Raw genomic sequence first — 21,106 nt, 5'->3', positions numbered from 1 at the left:
GCAGTTTCTCTCTGTGCCTTTAGAGGGCGCTATCAGCTTCTCCAATGGGCCCTGGAAAACCTCTGCCAGATGACGCGCTGTACGTAGACTGGCGGAGGCCAGGGAGCTCGCTGAACTACACTTCCTCAATCTCGGACGCCGCCTCCGACGTCACGTCTCGTTCAGAATCGTCGGGTTTGAAATGTCGACTGCAGACCTGAAGATGTTTTAGACGATCCACCGGTATATTCTCGTCGTGTTTCAGACTCTGTCCCGCTCTGAGCCGTCGCCTGCAGAGAAACGGTCGTATTTCACTCCGGTGTCTCTCACAGGGCCGTTCTGAGGGAGGGGCGCAATGCATGCTGGGTGTTGTAGGAATGTAGAACGGGTGAAACCACAAGCTGTTTGTACAACTTTCTCCACAGCTATGGCCCAATTTCAAATATTATTGCTTCTCTGGATTACAGAGAACACCAGCGGTGACTGACAGCAGCTTTAACAGGAACTGCTCCTTTAAAGCAGAAAATATAAAGACATACAGACGAGATTTATTGTGTCGTCTCAACAACAACATCAAAAACCTTAAAATACAGAGAGCTACCGATACCATGTCACGCACGTTCGCAGTGTACGACACCACGATGACCTCATTAAACAGCACTTTAACAGGAAGTAGGCCAGCAGGTAAAATACAAGCTCATGACTCGACTCACATCCTAAAAGAAAACTCAGCGAAACACAAGTGAAGTACTCGACTTGACTGATACTTGAGTACTTTGATGTCTGACGTCATACAGACGCATCTGACCAGATGACTCCTTTCACTCTTTCATCATCCGGGCTTTGACGTCTGTTCTTATCCCCAGTCATTCATGAGCATCTGTTAGCACACGCACTACACGCATGCACGTCTAAAGACGAATACGGTGCATCAACGTGTTCTAACACACCCATCACACACACATAAGCCCAGGTCAAAGAGCCACATGTCGAGTAACCACCGTTTGTAAAACTCTGACATGTATTTAACCCTTAAAAACCCTCCTCCCAGCACCAAGTGTTTGACGTGGTCCCACATGTGAGGGATTTGCGTGACAGATGGGCCCAGATGTACTTAACGTACTCATTCCTCTACAAACGGCTCGGCCTCTGTGCGTCTCCAGCTGAGGCGTCCTCTTAAGCCACTGGCGTTATTCACACACACAATAGCTTAACACAAATAACTGCTGTCTATAAATAACAGTGACATCCCTAAAATGAGATTATTACGTGATAATGAATCATTTAATCATGCAGATAAAATGTATAAAAGGATTACAGATCATTTTACTAGAAGCTGTGTGAATATTTAAAGTCCTTTCATTCGTCCTCAACAGAACAGCTTCCTGGAGTTGGTGACGCCTCGATCGTGGTCCTGCAGCTACCAGACATGAAGCTGCCTTTGTAGGGATGAGTGATGAAAGGATAAAGGCCTGAAAATCATGATGGAGTGAACACATGAGGGAGAGCATGAAAGACTACTTGAAGGACATGTACATATATGAGGTTTCCTGTTTGTAAAGATTTCTTTGGGTCACTTTTCTCCTTGTGTTGTTTTTAAGTTCGAGTATTAAAAACTGTAAAATAATTCAGTCCGTCATTAAATGATTGTGTTGAACTTTTTGTTTACCAAGTGCTTATAGAATACCATGCTGTAAAAACTGTAGCACATCAACACGTAGCTTGTTTGACCCAGTCTTTTTTAAGTGTAAAGTTTTGTTTAAAGTGGTTATCTCGAAGATCCCAGTTTCGTTCTCTTTGGCGCCACCTGTGGTGATAAACGGTAACTGCAGGAGCACACTTCCCAGATATCCAGACAGTGCTGCATGTGTGACGTCCACGGTTGGCTCCGGTTGTAACTCTTGATTTTCCTGGCTGACGGTCGCTTTCCTTTTCAGACTGTTTGCTTCATCTGAGCGTCGAGCTTGTTTCTTCTTCTTTGGATTTTCACTTCTTGTTGAAGTTGTATCTGAGTTGGTTACTATGGTAACTGTGTCTGTGAACCTCACCTGGTCGGGAGCAGGTTTCTCTCAGGAAACTCTGAGTTTCGTCTCCTCCCGAGGCTATAAAACCCTCAATCGACTCCGTCGTTCATTCAGCCCGTCTCACACGTGTGTTTGAGCGCTTTGTCTCTGTGCTGCTCTGACTCCTTTATAAAGTTAAAGTTTTATTATTATAATAAAAGAATCAAAAGACAAATCTGTGTCAAAGTCATCATTTGTAGATTTTTCACCACCATTGCCGAGAGTGTTCGATGATGTGATGTGAAGTGATCATTTATTTGGTCCTCTTCATTTCCGACCAATACAAAAGCAGCCGTTAGTTATTGGAAATATATAAATATAACTAACACAATTCAGTTGAATCAACTAAACAGGATTCAGGTGAGAGGACATACTGTATGTGAAGTCAGCATCATGTTAGGGATAAAGCTAATGCTCATTAAAAGAGCCACTGAATGATATTTCATTAGTTTAATACTTAAAATGTGACTGAAGTGAGGTTCAGCCATGAGCCTGTTCTGCCTGAGCCGCACCTTTCGATGATGTTCTGGTGTTTTATTTTAAACTGCCTCCATGTTCGTTTTTGTCCCGCTGGATTGCTCCTAAATTAATATAAATGTTAGCTTCTCTTCCAGCTGTGATTAAACAAACAGACCAGTTCAAAGCAGCAGTTTCTTCCACGCCGCTTCTCTCTCTTTTGCAGCTGCAGCCGTGTTACTTTATGTTTCTAAAAACATGCTCGTATTCGCTGATCGTCCGCGTGAGGATTTCGAGCTCCACCCGTGTGACGTAGGAGGACCTCTTTTTGTGTACCGTTGCCATGGTGACTCGTGGTGTCGGGGCTCCATTAATGCTGGCTTTTTACAGTCATCGTGCACGCACTTGGCTCCGGCTGAACCTGCTCACAGTTGATTGAACTAACTCTGATCAGCTGTTCTGGAACCAAAAAGCGACTCTCAGCGCAGGGCGAATCAGACCACCGTCCGCGGTTAGACTGAGGCTTTGCTGAACCTCCTTTCTGACACGGACCCCTGCTGATCTCTTTCACGTGTCCATGTTGTTGTTTACTGATCGAACAAACTTCATTAACGAGCTTTAGAAGTTCATGTAGCTGATTTTTGACATTTGGACAGAGACATGCTACTTTCTCCCCGTTACCAGTCTTTATGCTAAGCTAGGCTAATCGCCTTCTGCCTCTACAATATAGGGGGAAATGTTGTTCTGTACATGCTTGGAATTGAAATCCTTAAATATTCCAATGTCTGTAAGTGTTGTAATAAATGAAAAGGTTATAGTAAAGTTAGACATGTTGAGTTTTATTGTCATGTCGCGTCCTTTTGTTTCTGAGTCTTTGTCTTTAAATCAGTGACGACTCTGAGCACGCTCTGCCACAGCGAGGGCCCCTGACCTGCAGTGTGTGCTGCATGTTTAATCCTGCCTCGGGTTGGTTGGGAGAGCAGGTACATTTACCAACCAACCACAGGCAGCAGCGAGCACGTCTTATCAGTGCTCCACAAAGCCTGTGTTTGTCTGCCTGCCACGTCGCTCTGAAGTCACACAGGAGGAAGAGGATTAACATTTGCATTAGTGATGTAATGTTCTGTAAACTGATATACTGTAATACCAGGGGAGCTCAGGCAGGCACAGCAGGACAGGCAGTGACAATAGCAGATATTTCTACTGTCGACTAAATGAATGCATGAAAACAAACCAGCTGTTTCTTCGACGTCTTTCTTATCTGACATTTTGTGTGACATCTCTTTAGTGTTAAACATCCAAAGAAAGTGGCTGTGACGTATTTAGTTTCTTTGATTGGTGCGGTTTTATTTACAGCAGCCATGATTGAGACAAGTTCTCCATCCTCTACATATCACACAGTCAAGTTCAAGACATGCTGCATGAAAGCAAAGGAGGGAAATGTGACCACATAATGTCCCAAAGATTGAGACTCAACTTCTCAAAGCAGACGGACAAGCTGAAAAGTCGACCGTGACATTTTCAAACATTTAGTTGTTTACGTGTCAGAAGAAACGAAACATTGTGATTTACTGAAGTCGAGTTTGTAGCTCTCGGACAGGTGGAAATATTCATTCTCCTTCTAGCTCCGGGTCACCTCCGGGTCACCTCCATCTGTGGGCGTGTCACAACAGTAACACGTTGTTGCATCACGCGCAGCAGCCCTGTGCAGATTTCAGTTTTGCATTTGTTGTTCAGGTGGATTTCATCCGTAGTCTCAGACAGACCTGAGTTTCTATAATCGTCATTTGATTGATTAGATGTAAAATAGTTTCGACCGCTTCGCTTCATCCTATCATGTGACAAACGTTCTGCCTGTTCACCTCCTGAAGCTGCCTCACAACGCGCTCACAGTCAAATGAAGCTGAAACACAAACCTCTGAAAACGCAGCAGCCACAAGAAATGCTTTTGGTTTTTAGAAAATGTGGACGCATTCTTCAGACTGATTCAATGACTTCCCTCGGCACAGCCCGTCCTCCAGCTGTCTGCAGCGGCTCCTGATAGAAACACTTTTTTACAGCAGTAGACAATAAAGGAATAAACAAAACCAAGCGACATAAATCCAGAGTGGTTTTATTGGTTTATCAACTGGCAGGTTTGCCAAAGCACCATTAGAAACAAACTGAGCAATAACCCGCCTTTGTATATTTCAATGGCAGCACGATGCATTCAGGGACAGTGGTATTAAAGCGTGAGTAAACAACACAAACAAAACGCCTTCATGAAAGGGTCCAAAACACAGAAAAGCAGCGTTCACACTTTGCACACGATGAGCTACACTCTTTACAGCTGGCTGCAATTCTCATGTGAGCATCGCTGTGTGTGTGTGTGTGTGTGTGTGTGTCTGTGTGTGTGTGGGGGGGGGGGGGGGGGGGGGGGGGGCAGCGGGACACACACTGCGGCCATAAACAGGGATTACAGATGAACACGCAGATACTCGCATACTTCCATCTGAAATGCCAGCCAGCACAGCGCTGTGCTGCTGCTGCTGCTGCTGCTGCTGCTGCTGCTGCTGCTGCACGTACATCTGCCTCTGTGTGTGTATGTGTGTGTATGTGTGTGTATGTGTAATCATGTGTAATCATGTGGTGGGGGGGCGTGTGAGGGAGCTCAATCAGCTTTGGGTGGTTGATCTGGAGCAAAGTGGCTCAGGAATCGGGCAGAGCTGTGATTTTATTCCCTAATGTTCGTGAACAACATTTATAATCAGGGTTTAGAGACACACAGGTTAGGGAGGACAGGCAGATGTAGAGGGACTCGAACATCAGACCAACAGTTTCAACTGAGACAGTGAAGTCGAGCCTCGGCGAGCAAATCTAAAGAAGCAGGAAAAGATGACCTGAAATAATCTCAGTGGAGAGCCTCGGGCTGAAACCTGATCTGCTCTCCTCGTCTTTTCCACGAACAACTGTACATGACCACACACACCATGATCACACACACCATGGCCACAATGTTCTTAAGTGTTGTTTTCAACAGGAAGAGGAGGATGGCTTTCACTCAGAGCGCACACACACTAAATCTGTGCAACAGATTTCTGTGCGCTAGCAGCGGGGGCTAAAGTCATAATAAGTGTTGGCAGCAGAAACGTGTGGACTGAAGCGCGTGATGACACAGATATTGAGACTTCACTGAGCATCAGGTCACATGACCGCTCTGATCAGGAGACTTTAACCTCAGGGATCCTAAACAGTGTGACACAACACAACAGGATTCTTTTTCACAGTACTTTTTCTATCTCAGTCACAAGAGCAAAGGAACCTTTAACGCCATGAACAGAAGAAGAAACACTTAAACGCACTCGCTCACGGACAGCAAAGTGACTTCCAGCTGGAAGAGGATCACTGCAGAACTCAGGCTCTGGTCCCAGTCCTGTTTGTGTCCAAGTGCTGCTGCAGAACTATAAACACAGGTGCTTTGCACAAACACTAACATGGCGCTACAGTCTTACACTAAGAAAAAGAAAACAGCTAAACGGCTTACAATATTTACACATTTCAGCTCAGTGCGTAATGGAGATCTCTTTTCTCTGTCAGGTCTGTAGAAAACTCTCGTCAGCGTTAAAGCGTCACAGGCGAGGAATGCTCGTTTAGAATCGGCTCTCAGTTGGTCTTGGCGTCAGACGGTTCCCGGCCAGCGCCTTCCTTATTAAGTAACAGACGGAGACTTTGTGTACATGCAGAGTGTGGCCTGACTGCGGGCAGTGGAAGATCCCTGCTCTTACTAAGTTTCTGGAGGCTTAACTGCTCCCATCAGCATTCATGTGACTGTCAGTGGCAGTGCTAGAGGCTTAAGCATGCAGAGACATTTAGTTCATGTTTGGAACAAAAGAAAGACATGCTGTTTGAGGAAAAGTCCACTGGAACAGGATCACCACGATGTGTACACAGAATATTCTTTAGTTTGTGTGAGCAGGAGCTAAATATCAGCAGCATTCAGGAGAGAGTCTGCTCTGCCCACCTGTACAAACTTCTTACCTCGTGCTGCGGCTGTCAGAGACTCACACCTGCGTCTGCCTGCTTTACTTCTGACCTCGTTAGAACAATGTGTACAGTTGAAGAGGAGAGATAAGCTGGGACAAAGGGGTCCTTACAAAGTGCCCACATGAGGAGTCGAGATAGGATCACTGATTGGTGCTTTCAAAAAGATCAATACGTCTACTTTTGATAAAAATATGTTGTTTTTAGAGAATGTGTGGATATAAAAAATACAAGAGAATATAAAACAGAATCTTTTGGCATTGATTGTTACACCAGTGGGTCAGAACAGAGACAATCATGTACCAGTCCTTTTTCACTTCAGTATTTACTTTGAGCCACTTCATCCGTCGTGTTCTGTGCGTCACCTCTCTGAGCCTCGTCACCAACATTCGGGTTTCAGACAGCCAGTGACAGCAGAAGCTTATTTTTGAGCGCGCTGCCTCGCCAGTCGCTTCATGAAGCAGCAGGTTACCGTCGCGATGATGAGGATGCCCACAAACAAGGCGGAGGAAACACCGACAACCAGAGGGATGAGGAGGAGGTCAGCGGCTGGAGGAAGAGAGAGGAGAGAGAGAAGGATGTAAACTACAGCAGGATAGGCTGAAAGTAAAACTGAACAAACATCAATCAACTCGTTTGGTTCCAAACAATCCAGGTATGGACTTTAATGTAGCGCTGTTAGCATCTGGGCAGGCTAACGGACAGTTTCCACTCGTGATTTTATCTAGAACTCCATTTAGTCTGAGCCACGGTCCAGAACAGAGCAGAAAGGTGACTACACTATTTATGACTTTGGAACTGGTGACTGAAGAGGATTGTTCCACTTATCGGCGGACGGGTCGCCGTGGCAACAGACTAACCAAGGTGAGCCAGACTCCCCTCCAGCTCTTCCTGGGGGGTCCCGAGGTGTTCCAAGGCAGGATATCTAATCCCTCCAGCGAGCTCTGGGCCTGCCCCGGGGTCTCCTCCCGGGTGGACGTGCCCAGAAAACCTCCAAAGGGAGGCGCCCAGGAGGCATCCTGATCAGATGCGGAGGAAACTCATCTCGGCCACAACCTCATTCTTTTACCCCGAGCTCAGAGGTGCGGGAGGGAGGGAGGGATGGTTCTGCCCTTAGCTGGGCAAATTATTGTTCTGTTTTTGACAAATACATTCTTTTTTTTTAAAGCATAAAAATACTCATCTAGCCAAGATGCACCACTGATTATTTTACCCACAACACCTCCTGATTCACATTAAGACTAATCCATGGATCAATAATGAGAAGGATCTGTAATGGCAGCCCGAGTCAGCTAGGACGGGTTTTTCTTTCTCAGTGTCCTGCTGAATTAAATTAGTGCGACATGTGACGAGTTGTAAGATGTAAACAGGAGAGACCTTTGCCCTGTAATCAGCCAGGGAAGAAGAACGTAGAGGAGAATCAATCTACTGTAAATGTGCCAACACGTCTCCAGGTCCAGAGTTAATGCTCGACGTGTACACGGGAAGCGTCCAGCTTGAGAGCACAGGTCAGTGTTTTGATCCCGCTGCTCGATCCCACACGTTAACTACAAATCTGGATGGGATGTGAAAGAGCAGCACTTAACCTTTAACCCTCAATAGGTCTGCTCAGCAGCCAATCAGATGTGAGATCTAAATGTGACTGTGTTTGAAAAAAGCATCATGCAGTGTGTCTTTTTGTTTTGATCCACGATCACTATGCTCTAAGAGAAACACTTACCTCTGGCATACAGGTAAACGGTCACAGCGTTTGACTCCGCCCTGGCCCCCGTGTTGTACCAGCCGCCATGCGGGTCCTGCCCGAAAGCCTCTGCATGACACGCATACATGCCCTGATCCTCCATGGTGGCCGTGTGAACCCTCAGTCTGAAGCTGACAGCGGACAGGCGGTCGATGCTAACCTCGCTGGTGTTGGTGTAGATTTTAGCAACGCCGTCGTACATGAGGGCAGCTACCAGTCGGGGTTTGTCCTCAACAGCGGGGTCTGCTAGAGGAACGTCGGACACAGGGCTCTGTCCCTTCTTCACAAACGGTGCAGGGATTGGCCAACGCAGCCACTGCACCTGTGCCTGGGCGGGGCCTGTGGTTGTCACAGTGGCGTTGCAGATCAGAGTGATGGTGCTGCCCCTTTTTAGAAGAGGACCTCGGGGGAGCTGAGCCACCGCTGCGACGAGCACGTCTGCGAGGTGAAACATGCAAAGATTAGTCTGTGCAGGGTAAGCTGAACACGGTTACCGTCACTTTAAGACAAAAAAGAAGTGTGTGATTTCCATTTGTGGATTTTTGCAAATTGAACAACTTTCATTTTGAGGTTATCTGTTCACAAACAACACCCAGTCTGAGGCCGCGATGTGGACAGCTACCGTCAGAGTTCCTGGTGCACACTTCAGCTCGGCCAAATGACCCACCCACCGACGTAACGTTCATCCATCCATCAGCCGACAAAAACAAACCTTTAGTTCCTGCTCGGTGGATGATACTGAGCAGCAGTTTCCAAAAGTGATGCAGCATTACCCTCTCGGCCTGTCAGGTGAACTCAGGTGTTACCTTTTGCTCAGCTTGTTGATTTCTTCATTACTGTTAGCTAACTAGTTCAAGCTAGTGTTGCTAATTAAAGATTTGTCAAGAGCACTTCTTTTTGCTGCTCAACAATCTTCCCACATATCCTCCAGTGACCCTCCAGTGAGCGCCTGTGCGCCTGTTTGAGAAGCTCTGATGACCCGAGTGAGCGCCCCTCACCTTTGCTCTTCAGGTTGACGGTCACTCCCTCAGACCTCTGGGTGTTCGTTGCAGGAGTAGAGGGGCCGGGGTTTCTTCTTCCAGCGTATACACTCACCACACATCGATACACTCCTGAGTCTAGAGGGCGCGCTGAGAACAGCTTCAGGGAGAACTTCCCCTCTGACACTTTCTCCATGGAGCCCCCGCTAGCTCGGCTCAGGTCGTCCCCCCAGCTCACAACACCATCGGGGCTCAACCGGGCCACCTCCACCTTAATGTCAAATAAAAGGTGACACAATGAGTTGGACTGTAAATTAAAATGTTATGTTAATGATATACAACATTGCAGACTGTTTCCAGTTGCATGCCAAGCTTAGTGCATCAGTTTTTTTTGATGATGCTGTTAGAAAGCCTCTCGAGTGTCATTTATCACTATTTTGCCTCCAGCACTCGAACGCACCCAAAATAATTCAAATAAATAAGTTAAAGTTAAATAAGATATTTTAGCTGAATAACCAAAAACAATGATGATAGATCAGCCTTAATGTTGTCTGTGATTGATTCTCGATCTATGCTTGAAATTAAATCAGATGACAATTACGCCATCATTATTTTTCAATGAATATTATTAGACAATGAAGGCAGGCATGTTTCGGGTCCCTGAATGATTCATGTCCCTGAATGTTTCATGTCCCTGCATGTTTCAGGTCCCTGCATGTTTCAGGTCCCTACAGGTCCCTGAATGTTTCAGGTCCCTACATGTTTCAGGTCCCTGCATGTTTCGGGTCCCTGCATGTTTCGGGTCCCTGCATGTTTCAGGTCCCTGCATGTTTCAGGTCCCTGCATGTTTCAGGTCCCTACAGGTCCCTGAATGTTTCAGGTCCCTGCATGTTTCGGGTCCCTGCATGTTTCAGGTCCCTGCATGTTTCAGGTCCCTACAGGTCCCTGAATGTTTCAGGTCCCTACATGTTTCAGGTCCCTGCATGTTTCGGGTCCCTGCATGTTTCAGGTCCCTGCATGTTTCGGGTCCCTGCATGTTTCAGGTCCCTACAGGTCCCTGCATGTTTCAGGTCCCTACATGTTTCAGGTCCCTACAGGTCCCTGCATGTTTCAGGTCCCTGCATGTTTCGGGTCCCTGCATGTTTCAGGTCCCTACAGGTCCCTGCATGTTTCAGGTCCCTACATGTTTCAGGTCCCTACAGGTCCCTACATGTTTCGGGTCCCTGCATGTTTCGGGTCCCTACATGTTTCAGGTCCCTGCATGTTTCAGGTCCCTGCATGTTTCGGGTCCCTGCATGTTTCAGGTCCCTACATGTTTCAGGTCCCTGCATGTTTCAGGTCCCTACAGGTCCCTGCATGTTTCAGGTCCCTACATGTTTCAGGTCCCTACAGGTCCCTACATGTTTCAGGTCCCTGCATGTTTCAGGTCCCTACAGGTCCCTACATGTTTCAGGTCCCTACATGTTTCAGGTCCCTGCATGTTTCAGGTCCCTGCATGTTTCAGGTCCCTACAGGTCCCTACATGTTTCAGGTCCCTGCATGTTTCAGGTCCCTACATGTTTCAGGTCCCTGCATGTTTCAGGTCCCTGCATGTTTCAGGTCCCTACATGTTTCAGGTCCCTACAGGTCCCTACATGTTTCAGGTCCCTGCATGTTTCAGGTCCCTACAGGTCCCTACATGTTTCAGGTCCCTACATGTTTCAGGTCCCAACATGTTTCAGGTCCCTGCATGTTTCAGGTCCCTACAGGTCCCTACATGTTTCAGGTCCCTGCATGTTTCAGGTCCCTACATGTTTCAGGTCCCTGCATGTTTCAGGTCCCTACATGTTTCAGGTCCCTGCATGTTTCAGGTCCCTACAGGTCCCTACATGTTTCAGGTCCCTGCATGTTTCAGGTCCCTACAGGTCCCTACATGTTTCAGGTCCCTACATGTTTCAGGTCCCTGCATGTTTCAGGTCCCTACATGTTTCAGGTCCCTGCATGTTTCAGGTCCCTACAGGTCCCTACATGTTTCAGGTCCCTGCATGTTTCAGGTCCCTACATGTTTCAGGTCCCTGCATGTTTCAGGTCCCTACATGTTTCAGGTCCCTGCATGTTTCAGGTCCCTACATGTTTCAGGTCCCTGCATGTTTCAGGTCCCTGCATGTTTCAGGTCCCTACATGTTTCAGGTCCCTACAGGTCCCTACATGTTTCAGGTCCCTGCATGTTTCAGGTCCCTACAGGTCCCTACATGTTTCAGGTCCCTACATGTTTCAGGTCCCAACATGTTTCAGGTCCCTGCATGTTTCAGGTCCCTACAGGTCCCTACATGTTTCAGGTCCCTGCATGTTTCAGGTCCCTACATGTTTCAGGTCCCTGCATGTTTCAGGTCCCTACATGTTTCAGGTCCCTGCATGTTTCAGGTCCCTACAGGTCCCTACATGTTTCAGGTCCCTGCATGTTTCAGGTCCCTACAGGTCCCTACATGTTTCAGGTCCCTACAGGTCCCTACATGTTTCAGGTCCCTGCATGTTTCAGGTCCCTACAGGTCCCTACATGTTTCAGGTCCCTACAGGTCCCTACATGTTTCAGGTCCCTGCATGTTTCAGGTCCCTGCATGTTTCAGGTCCCTACAGGTCCCTACATGTTTCAGGTCCCTGCATGTTTCAGGTCCCTACAGGTCCCTACATGTTTCAGGTCCCTACAGGTCCCTACATGTTTCAGGTCCCTGCATGTTTCAGGTCCCTACATGTTTCAGGTCCCTGCATGTTTCAGGTCCCTACAGGTCCCTACATGTTTCAGGTCCCTGCATGTTTCAGGTCCCTACAGGTCCCTACATGTTTCAGGTCCCTACAGGTCCCTACATGTTTCAGGTCCCTGCATGTTTCAGGTCCCTGCATGTTTCAGGTCCCTACATGTTTCAGGTCCCTGCATGTTTCAGGTCCCTACATGTTTCAGGTCCCTGCATGTTTCAGGTCCCTACATGTTTCAGGTCCCTGCATGTTTCAGGTCCCTGCATGCTACTTGTGATTAAAAAAGCCCCTTTGCAAACGTTTATATAAGACACATGAATGTTAATGGCTATAAATAGCTTTCATCACAATCAAACACATCGACATTTCTGCATCGTCCGAGAACAAAACAATTCCAGTCCAAGTATGAAAATCTGCGTCAGTACCTCGACTCCCCCGGCTCCAGCCACGTCGCTGCTCACAGATCCCCTCTTCATCCATTGAACGAGCAGGCCTGAGTTCACATCAGACGGCAGCCCCAACACCTCACAAGTCAGGATGAGAGGAGACCCGACCTGCAGGGTCACCTCCCCTCGGGGCGAGGATGTTACACTCAGTGACTCCGCTGGAGAACAGGAGAGGGAGAGAGAGAGAGCTTAGCCAAAGCATCTGAAGTCGTTGCTGCTGGAAGGACTCGAACACGTTCTTGAGGCTGGGACCGTAAATCTCACGGGGAGCGATAAAATCTGAGTTACTGTAAAAATGATACAGCGGCCTATATAACACAATATATATTTAATGGCTTGATATAAAATGAGCTTTAAAATATACTGTAATATAATATTATTGCTCTGTAACCAAAACTATGATGATGAATTTAATGTCACATATTCAGACACACAAATAAGGCATGAAAGAAGACGAGCGCAGATGAGATGTGAAACTTTGTTAAATGAACTGAAACTGTTTCACGTAGTTAGCACGGGTAGCCTAGCCTGTAATGAGAAGATAAACGGGTCCATTGTGTGAGCGAAGCCTCATTTAACCACAACACTTCTACACCACACAGAGCTGCTCAATAATAGACACATTATTTAGGTGGACAAAAGGAGACGTGTCAGACGACAGCAGCCAGAGCAGCTAAAGAGTGCTCGTCAGCGTGGTGTCACAAATAAACAATACATGCACTGAGCTTCAGTGTTCCTGCTGAAGAGCTGAATAACAACCAATAACAACTCGAGCAAAACCCTTAAAACGTGTCGGTCAGATTGTAGTGATGAGGCTTGTAACCAGAGTGCACTTGTTTCAGGCTTCACTCTGAAAGATGTTACAGCATGCTGGAGGAAGGACTGCGGCGCTGTCGGTCTGACAGGAGGATCGTCGTCCTCTTTAGAGGCTGAAAGAGGAGGTGTGAGAAAAGATCATTTAATCCTGTAGATCTACTCGAGCTCTTCAGAATTTAAATCGAACCATGAGGCAAGTTAACGGGCAGTTATCCATCTGTTCAGCCTGCAACAACCAACTACCAACTACCAACCTATCAAAAGCAGGTGAGCATCACGCCTGTCAGTCAGGCGTTCTGACAGCTGACAGACAGAGCTGCGGTAAGTCCACAGAAAACGTATCGGCATTTTGTTGATAATTAGCCAAAAGGCAAAAAAAAGTTTCAGGTTTAATGTGAGATTTAGCTGCTCTTCTCAGTCCTGTGTGAAAGTAAACACAGTCCATCAAAACATGACATTTGATAAAGTCAGGCTTTAAAGGAGCAGTTCCTGTTAAAGCTGCTGTCAGTCACAGCTGGTGTTCTCTGTAATCCATAGAAGCAATAATATTTGAAATTGGCGCCATAGCTGTGGAGAAAGTTGTACAAACAGCTCGTGGTTTCTGCCATTCTACATTCCTACAACACCCAGCATGCATTGCACCCCTCCCTCTGAAAGGAACGGCCCAGCGAGAGACGCTGGAGTGAAATATGACCGTTTCTCTGCAGGCGACGGCTCAGAGCGGGACAGAGTCTGAAACACGACGAGAATATACCGGTGGATCGTCTAAAACATCTTCAGGTCTGCAGTCGACATTTCAAACCTGACGATTCTGAACGAGACGTGACATCGGAGGCGGCGTCCGAGATTGAGGAAGTGTAGTTCAGCGAGCTCCCTGGCCTCCGACAGATGGCGCGTTTTACGCAGTGTGTCAGAGGTTTTCCAGGGCCTGTTGGAGAAGCGGATAGCGCCCTCTAAAGGCACAGACTACCATAATGACATTAGCTCCCCACAGCATGACAGGACTGAAAATCTGCAAACTGGCCCTTTAAGACAGTTTGAGTGGCATTTACAGTTTTATAGACCAAAGGAATAATCAACAGAGTAATCAGCAGATCAATCAGTAAAGAAAATTCACTGCAGCCTTAATACTAACATGTCCATCAACCCACAAAACAAGGTAGGAAACAACCTGAGCAGGTACCGCTCAGCCACCCAGGCAGCTCATCAGAAGCCCAAACACGTCCTCTGTCCAAACAAGCCAACAAACAAGGCAACAAGCCGCCTATCTGTCCTGTCAGTACACTGCTCAGTCTGCCAGCCAGCAAACTAGACATTCAGCTAAGCTCCAAGTAACACAAACACTCAGCCTGAAACCTGGAAAGAGTCCAGCGTGCTCAACAGCACCGAAAGTCCAGTCCGCCTGACGCCACAGGGAGAGACCTCAGAGACCCCAACTGACAAGAAGAAAACAAACTGTGTTGTTTTGCTTTTATTGTGTCGGGATCGTGTTTCCTCAGCGGTTAACTCCTTCACTAAGCCTGCTGTAAGATTGTATTACCACCCTCATCATCATTCACATGTACATGCTTGTGAGAGACAGTGTGACGTTTGCATCATAGTTTGGGGAAACGTCATCACACACACATTAGCTCACTTTGGTAGTTTCACTGACCTAGTTGCTGAACGGTCAAGTTGCCAATATCCAGTGTCCTCTGTGCAATCTTCTGCCATGATCGATCAGGGTCCCGGATCCACTGCGCGGCTTCACAGAAGTACGAGCCGGTGTCGTCGGGCTGCACCGCTCTCATCTTCATCACGTACACGCCCAGGCCGCCCTCCCCGTTCCTCTTCTCCAGTGTGATCTCTCCGTCATCGTACCTCTTCTTGTACGCACGTCCGGGGACGACCCCCAGCAGCTTGTCGATGGAGATGATCTCTCTAACGGTGCTCACTTCGCCTCCTGCTCCGACGCTCCCCGCACCGTCTCCTGCGCTCCGCTTCCCAAACATGATTGACATGTGGGTGAGCTGCTCCGATTGGATGCCGGCTGAGCATGTCAGCGTTAATTCGGCCCCCTCTGGCACGGGCTGGCCGGTGAGTGAGCGGGAATAGCTGATCTGGAGTGTGTCAGGGATCACTGCAGGTGCACAAACAGACACAGACAGACAATCATATTACATTGAGCTGCTTCAGGAGGAGATGGGAGCGAAAAGGATGCCAAATTCAATTTCTATTGCCTGCGTGCAGTAAGACATTTCTATGTTTAGAAAGCTGAAGCGAATCGTGACACGGGGCTGCTGCGAGTGACTAAAAGCCGTTTACCACCCTGAGCTGTGGGCACTAGCTTTGCCAAAGAAACAGGGATTAACTGGCTATTATAAAGATAAAATACTTGAGCAGCAAAACTAACACCCAGCATCCTACCAACATCAACCTAGCAGCGCACGAACAAGAAGATGAACAGAGACAGAAATGATCATCACATGGACGCCAAGCCGAGCTCGAGCAGAAGAATCTCTGTAAACAGGAAGACAGAGCAGAGCACAAACTCCAGACGCTGAGTCTGGATAGGAGTTTATGAACACGTGTGATTGATCCATGACCAGTGTCGTCCATCCGGCTGACGCAGTGCAGACATGCTGATGAAACCTTTGGTGGCCCCCAGGTGGCAGACATTAACTCTGATCTAAGGCTGGCGTCAGTCCCGAGTTTGTGCTCGTAGTAAAAACATTCATGTTTTTATGCTTCTTGACGTGTTTTCTAACAAAACCTTTTAATCTATTATCACAACAACCTTCTGAGATGCTGAATGATGCGGCAGCACAACGTCAGATACTCTGTAAAACTGGCTTTTTTTAGATTAAACTTTGGTTGTTGTTTCACTTCACTGTTATATGATCTTTGTGCTGCTGCAGTGACGGCCAGCCGGTAAACAGAGAGCTCGTCTGCCTGAAGCCTCTCTCTGTTTCAGGTGAAAGTCGGCTGATTTTCTTATTTTCAAAAAAAACACATGAATGAATTTATCTGTCATCAAAGTGTGATGGATCTTTAACAGGTGCAAACCAGCATTACACTGATCAGATATTATATTTGACTCTTAAACTGAAACCTCCCAGTTTCCTTCTGTTGGTGATAAAAGACGTCGTCTTCATCTGAGCGTCGACTTTCTTTTTCTTTGGATACAAAGTGACTTCATTTATTTACATGAAAATCTCACAGATTTTATCTTTAACAAAAACAACGACATCAAACAATCGTCAACAAGCGGCCCGAAACACACGTCAAAACGACAAACCTTTTTCTTCCAGAATAAGAGCACACACCCAGCTCACTATCAAATCATTCTTTCAGAATAAGAGCACACACCCAGCTCACTATCAAATCATTCTTTCAGAATAAGAGCACACTTTCAAAATAGTATAAAAAAATGTGTTGTTTCTGACACATTGTTTAATGTTCACATTATGGTCCACAGCTGGCCTTAACTTTGAAGCTTGATAGATCTTACCTTTGACAGACACTGACCCGCTGTAGTTCCCCTGGTAGGTGCTGTCCGTGCTGGGTGTGTAGCACTCATACTTCCCCTGGTCTTCAGCCCGGAGCCTCTGGATCACCAGCCGGACTTTGTCCCCCGAGTCCCTCTCCACCCTCACCTCCCCGTTCCTCACCCGGGGCTGAAACGGGGCGTAGGGGAAGCCTTTGTCCCTGGTGGAGATCACTCCCATCTGCCTTCCAGCAGCATCTTCCCTGTACAGGAACCACTCAAACTCCTGCGTGCGTGGGCCTTCGTACCCCGAGACGGTGCAGGGCAGGGAGATGGGGAACCCTGCGACTCGGTACAGGGTTCCAATGGGAAGGGTAACATCGCGACACACGGCGCACTGGAGCACTGTGAAAGAAAATAAGAGAGACAGGAAGAGAGAGGCAGTGAGGACTGGAGAGACTAACAATGGGTCACAGTCTCGCTCGCAGCATGTTTGGTACATGGACTCACCGATCGATATCCGGAGCTGCTGACCGACTAACAAGCGATCGATACAGTAAATAGCTCAGGAGAAAAACACTAATGCTGGGCCAGCTTCCTGTAGATACGATTACTCATTTAATTAAATAAAAACAATGTTCTTTGAAACAGTTTGAGAGCTGGCTGTTTCTCACACTGACACTGAAAGAAGCATAAACGTGTCTGACATTCAGACTCAGAAATATTACCTCAATTAATATTTGATTAGAAAAATAATTGCTTATTTACTTTCAGCTCGATCAATCAAGTCATTGTTTCCGCTCTGAAAAGCGCGTGTGATGAACTCATCAGAAACGTCTCTTTAGCAGAAACTCTGCAGAACCTCGATCTGGTTCTTTCCTCTGAAGCTAAAGAGCTACAGCAGGCGGTTCCCCGGCTCAGTAAGCAGTCCTCGGCTCACACTGAGGTCTGTGGGTTATTGTGAGCAGCTGCTATCTGCTTTAGAAAAAGATGCTGAGCGATACAAATGTGTTGTTCTCGACTTCAAAGTAGCAGAAAGCAAAAGGTCACTGCTAAACCTGATATCCCCCGAGCGAGAAGGCTTTACTCGAGGCCTAACGGAAAAATAAAATGTTTTCCTCCACTCTGATTTTCTGTCCAACAGCAGCCTGACAACATGGAACATATTCAGCGCTCTGCTTATGAGCTGAAATATTCAGCGTGATCGCCTCGGGGTCCAGTTCCAGGTTCAGGCTTCATTGTGTTTCACTGGGTCTCATTGTCTGGCTGCATACCCCACGTCCCCTGAAACCTCTCTGACGTAGTTATAGGCTCCGACCACGCCGGACCATCTGAATACTGAACCCTTCAGCCACAGGCACCGAAACTTCTACCAATGGTTTACATGCTGACAGTCAGTCAGGGGTACAGACCACATTTTACAGGTCAGCATGAGGAAACATCGTCTCCACTGTCTGCTCTGCGTCCCAGACGTGCACACACATTAGAAAGTAAATGATTTCCTCTTTCTAAAAGAGGAAGGAGGAAAGATGAAGAAGATTTCTGTAGATATTTGTACAAACAGAAATCAGATTCATTTCCTGTATTTTTTTACAGCTTGACCATTTTTACTTTTTAACCAGTTAATAAGACAATTACAAATTCAAAGGTAAGAATACTTTGACAAGAACGACCTTTTCAGTTTAAAGAGCGGCTCCAGTCACGTGTTGACACAGAGGAAGTGTTCTGTTGGAAATAATAAACTGTGTCTGATGTGAACAACTCGTCCCGAGGCGTGTCCTCCGCCTCCCTCACGCCCCGCCCACTTTGTGCTACGTTTCTCCTTTTGTTAAATTACAGCCAAAAACAAACTCGTGTCTGCCGTCGTTTAGTGGCGGCGTGTTGAAACTTAGCTAGCTTGAAGTGTAGTAATTAGCAGCAGTAACGTTAGCGTTAGCAGTCAGTAGTGAGTTAGGACGACGGTTACAGCTGGCTCGCACGTCACCAAAGTGGTTGCCATAGGTTACACAAAATGATATGCATAGCGTCAGTCCGTCCTTTAACGGGATTGGCCCCTCAGGTTTGTGACGTCTCAAAGCTGCCAATCAGCCACTACGTGCTGAATGAGGTCGTGGACACGTCAACGCAGATCAATGAGAAGAAGCTTCAGAAACCAAGAAGCTGACTGACATTCATTCACATGATGGTTCAAAGGTCAGGCAGCTGCTCTCACAAACACGTTTCAATTTGTGGGAAAAGACTGTAAAAAGTGATTTCGCTCAGTAGGATACACCTGTGTGTCAGGTGCCTCCCACCAGGTGAGGAACAGGTGGTCCTTAAGTTACCTCAACATCTCAAGGTGCAAATGACCTGTGATTATCCCGACATAACAGTCTACAAACACACACCCACAAACTGACAGTAAACAAAGGATCGACCAACACACCTTTTTACCGTCACCTTAACCTGATAAATACCTGATCAACTAGAAATACTAGACAGGTGTGTCCTGGCTCTCCTCACCTCTGTGCATGTGCGTGTGTGTGCATGTGTGTGTGTCAGACCTAAAAACAACTGGAGCTTTCTCACAGGCCGAGGCGCGGCCAGATAACAACACGCCCACAGATAATGACATGGGAGACTAGTGGGAGGCTTAAGCGGATCAAGTCCTAATTAACATTGGGCTGGGACTGATAGGTCTGGGGGACACGGCGGCTCGTGACAATGCTCGATACTGTCTGGATTAGATACTGTGAGCCCATGAGGAGGGAGGGAGCCCCAGTGTTCTTAACAGGGAGCCACAAAGAGGCGCATGTTGGGGCACAGACTGGCTGTCCCTGTGCTATGGGAGCCTGTCTGACTGCTTATCAGATATGATTCATATCATCATCAAAACTTTGATCATCTGAACAGTATCATTACATCGAATGCTGCTTTTTTAATTCTAAATACGTTTTTAAAAACAGGAAAAATGTGAGAGAACAGAAGAAGAGTTGTGGACATGTTTTGTCTTGCTGCCAGCTTATCTCTAATATTTTTCCTCTGCAAATGACATCTCTAAAAGCTTCTTACAGCTGACCTTTGTAGCATCATTTTGTTTCTCTTTTGTGCGACACTCAGGAGACTTTACTGCCACTTTAATCCCTGCTTTTAACACAAAACATAACACAACCTATGTGATGTGATGTGAGCACACTGAGGGGATAAACCAGCAGTAAGAACATGAAATAACATCTGCATCATTCACTTTATGTTTACTGTGAAATACCGTCACATATTGCTTGGCACCAGGAACTCCTTTATTTCCTATAAACAGTCGGTACACTCAACATGCGATCACATATCGTGAGTGTGGTATTTGTTTTATAACGGTGTGATTATCGGAAATAATGAGCAGCAGGACACAGCTGTGTGAATACGGATCAAATAACCCACGGTGAAAGAAGTAGCGTTTCTAGGCAACAATGGCGGGCTGAATGATGAAGATAAATCTACGTGCTGCCTATGATGGATAAATTAATAGTCTGATTGGGCGGCTTCTAGAAACAATCATGCAAATGCGTCTCGTGACAGATGGCAGAGCGGGTTTTAGTCGCTGTGTGCAGAGCAAACAAGCAGGTACAAGGCGGCAGCAGCACTCACCCCCGTGTACAAACACGAATAATGCTGTTTTCATCGAAGCCATCATGGTCCTCATCTTCCCCCCCAGCGTCCAGATGGATTATGGTGACTCAGATTTCTCTCTCCGTGTTCCTCTGCTCGTTTATCGCCAATCATCCCGCCGCGGACACCGACTCTCTGCAAAAGCAAGCGACAGAAACGACGGGATTATTTGTGAGGGGGAAATTAACGATAATGTGCAGCAATAAAGCAATACTGGGATCAAACGGAGAGGAGAGTTAGCGCCATCAGCGAACATTGATGAGCAGATGATGTAGTCTAAATGCGTAAAAGTGCAGATTGAGTCACCTGTTTCATGCATCTCAGTCAACACATCGATTCCTCCATTATATCCAGGTTTACTTTCAGATTAAACCGCCTCCTCGACAGACATGCCGTCCCAGTCCGGCCATGGAGCGGTCGGCATCACAGGGGGTTGGGCGAGTGTGTGTGTGTGTGTGTGTGTGTGTCGTAAAAGAAAAAAAGGAGGAGGAGCATGCATGTTAAAGAGCGCCGAGAGAACGAATCACAGTGGCGCCATTGGTCAAGACTGCGACGGTGGCAGTTTGAACCAATGATAACAGAGTGTTGTAAAGAGGTTCAAACGTCACCGTCACACCGCAGGAGGGCGCCACAGCAAAGCACACACAGTCCACCCTACGTGCACGTACATGTCAGCTGTGTTAATAATGTATTATAGTGTGTGTTTTTGGACTTACAAGTACTCAGATTCATTAGCATGTAGCAGTTAAATAACCTGTCAGTGT

General features: G+C 47.0%; 2 protein-coding genes across 2 annotated transcripts in view; one reads left to right on the top strand and one right to left on the bottom strand.

Annotated features, from left to right (window-relative positions):
* Positions 1–1,451, top strand: part of soat2 (sterol O-acyltransferase 2) — an 11,460-nt gene extending 10,009 nt beyond the window's left edge. The window contains exon 15 of the mRNA XM_069678744.1: positions 1,356–1,451. Within this exon, the coding sequence (XP_069534845.1) occupies positions 1,356–1,412 (57 nt within the window). The 3' untranslated portion in view covers positions 1,413–1,451. The remainder of the gene's footprint in view (positions 1–1,355) is intronic.
* A 3,585-nt stretch (positions 1,452–5,036) lies between these two features.
* igsf8 (immunoglobulin superfamily, member 8) lies at positions 5,037–20,766 on the bottom strand. Its single transcript, XM_069678970.1, has 8 exons — positions 20,649–20,766; positions 20,322–20,477; positions 16,725–17,105; positions 14,889–15,353; positions 12,398–12,576; positions 9,258–9,510; positions 8,239–8,697; positions 5,037–7,067 (listed from the first exon to the last, which is right to left on the bottom strand). Exons 2-8 carry the CDS (start codon positions 20,374–20,376, stop codon positions 6,940–6,942), a joined length of 1,920 nt encoding a protein of 639 aa, XP_069535071.1. The 5' UTR covers positions 20,377–20,477; positions 20,649–20,766; the 3' UTR covers positions 5,037–6,939.
* Between the last annotated feature and the right edge of the window lie 340 nt (positions 20,767–21,106).

The sequence above is a fragment of the Semicossyphus pulcher genome, unplaced genomic scaffold, assembly GCF_022749685.1.
Source record: "Semicossyphus pulcher isolate SPU_LCO1_2020_fin unplaced genomic scaffold, fSemPul1.0.p SCAF_3, whole genome shotgun sequence".
Lineage (NCBI taxonomy): Eukaryota > Metazoa > Chordata > Actinopteri > Labriformes > Labridae > Semicossyphus > Semicossyphus pulcher.
Note: the sequence above shows the minus strand (reverse complement) of the source record. Positions and strands in the feature narration are given on the sequence as shown.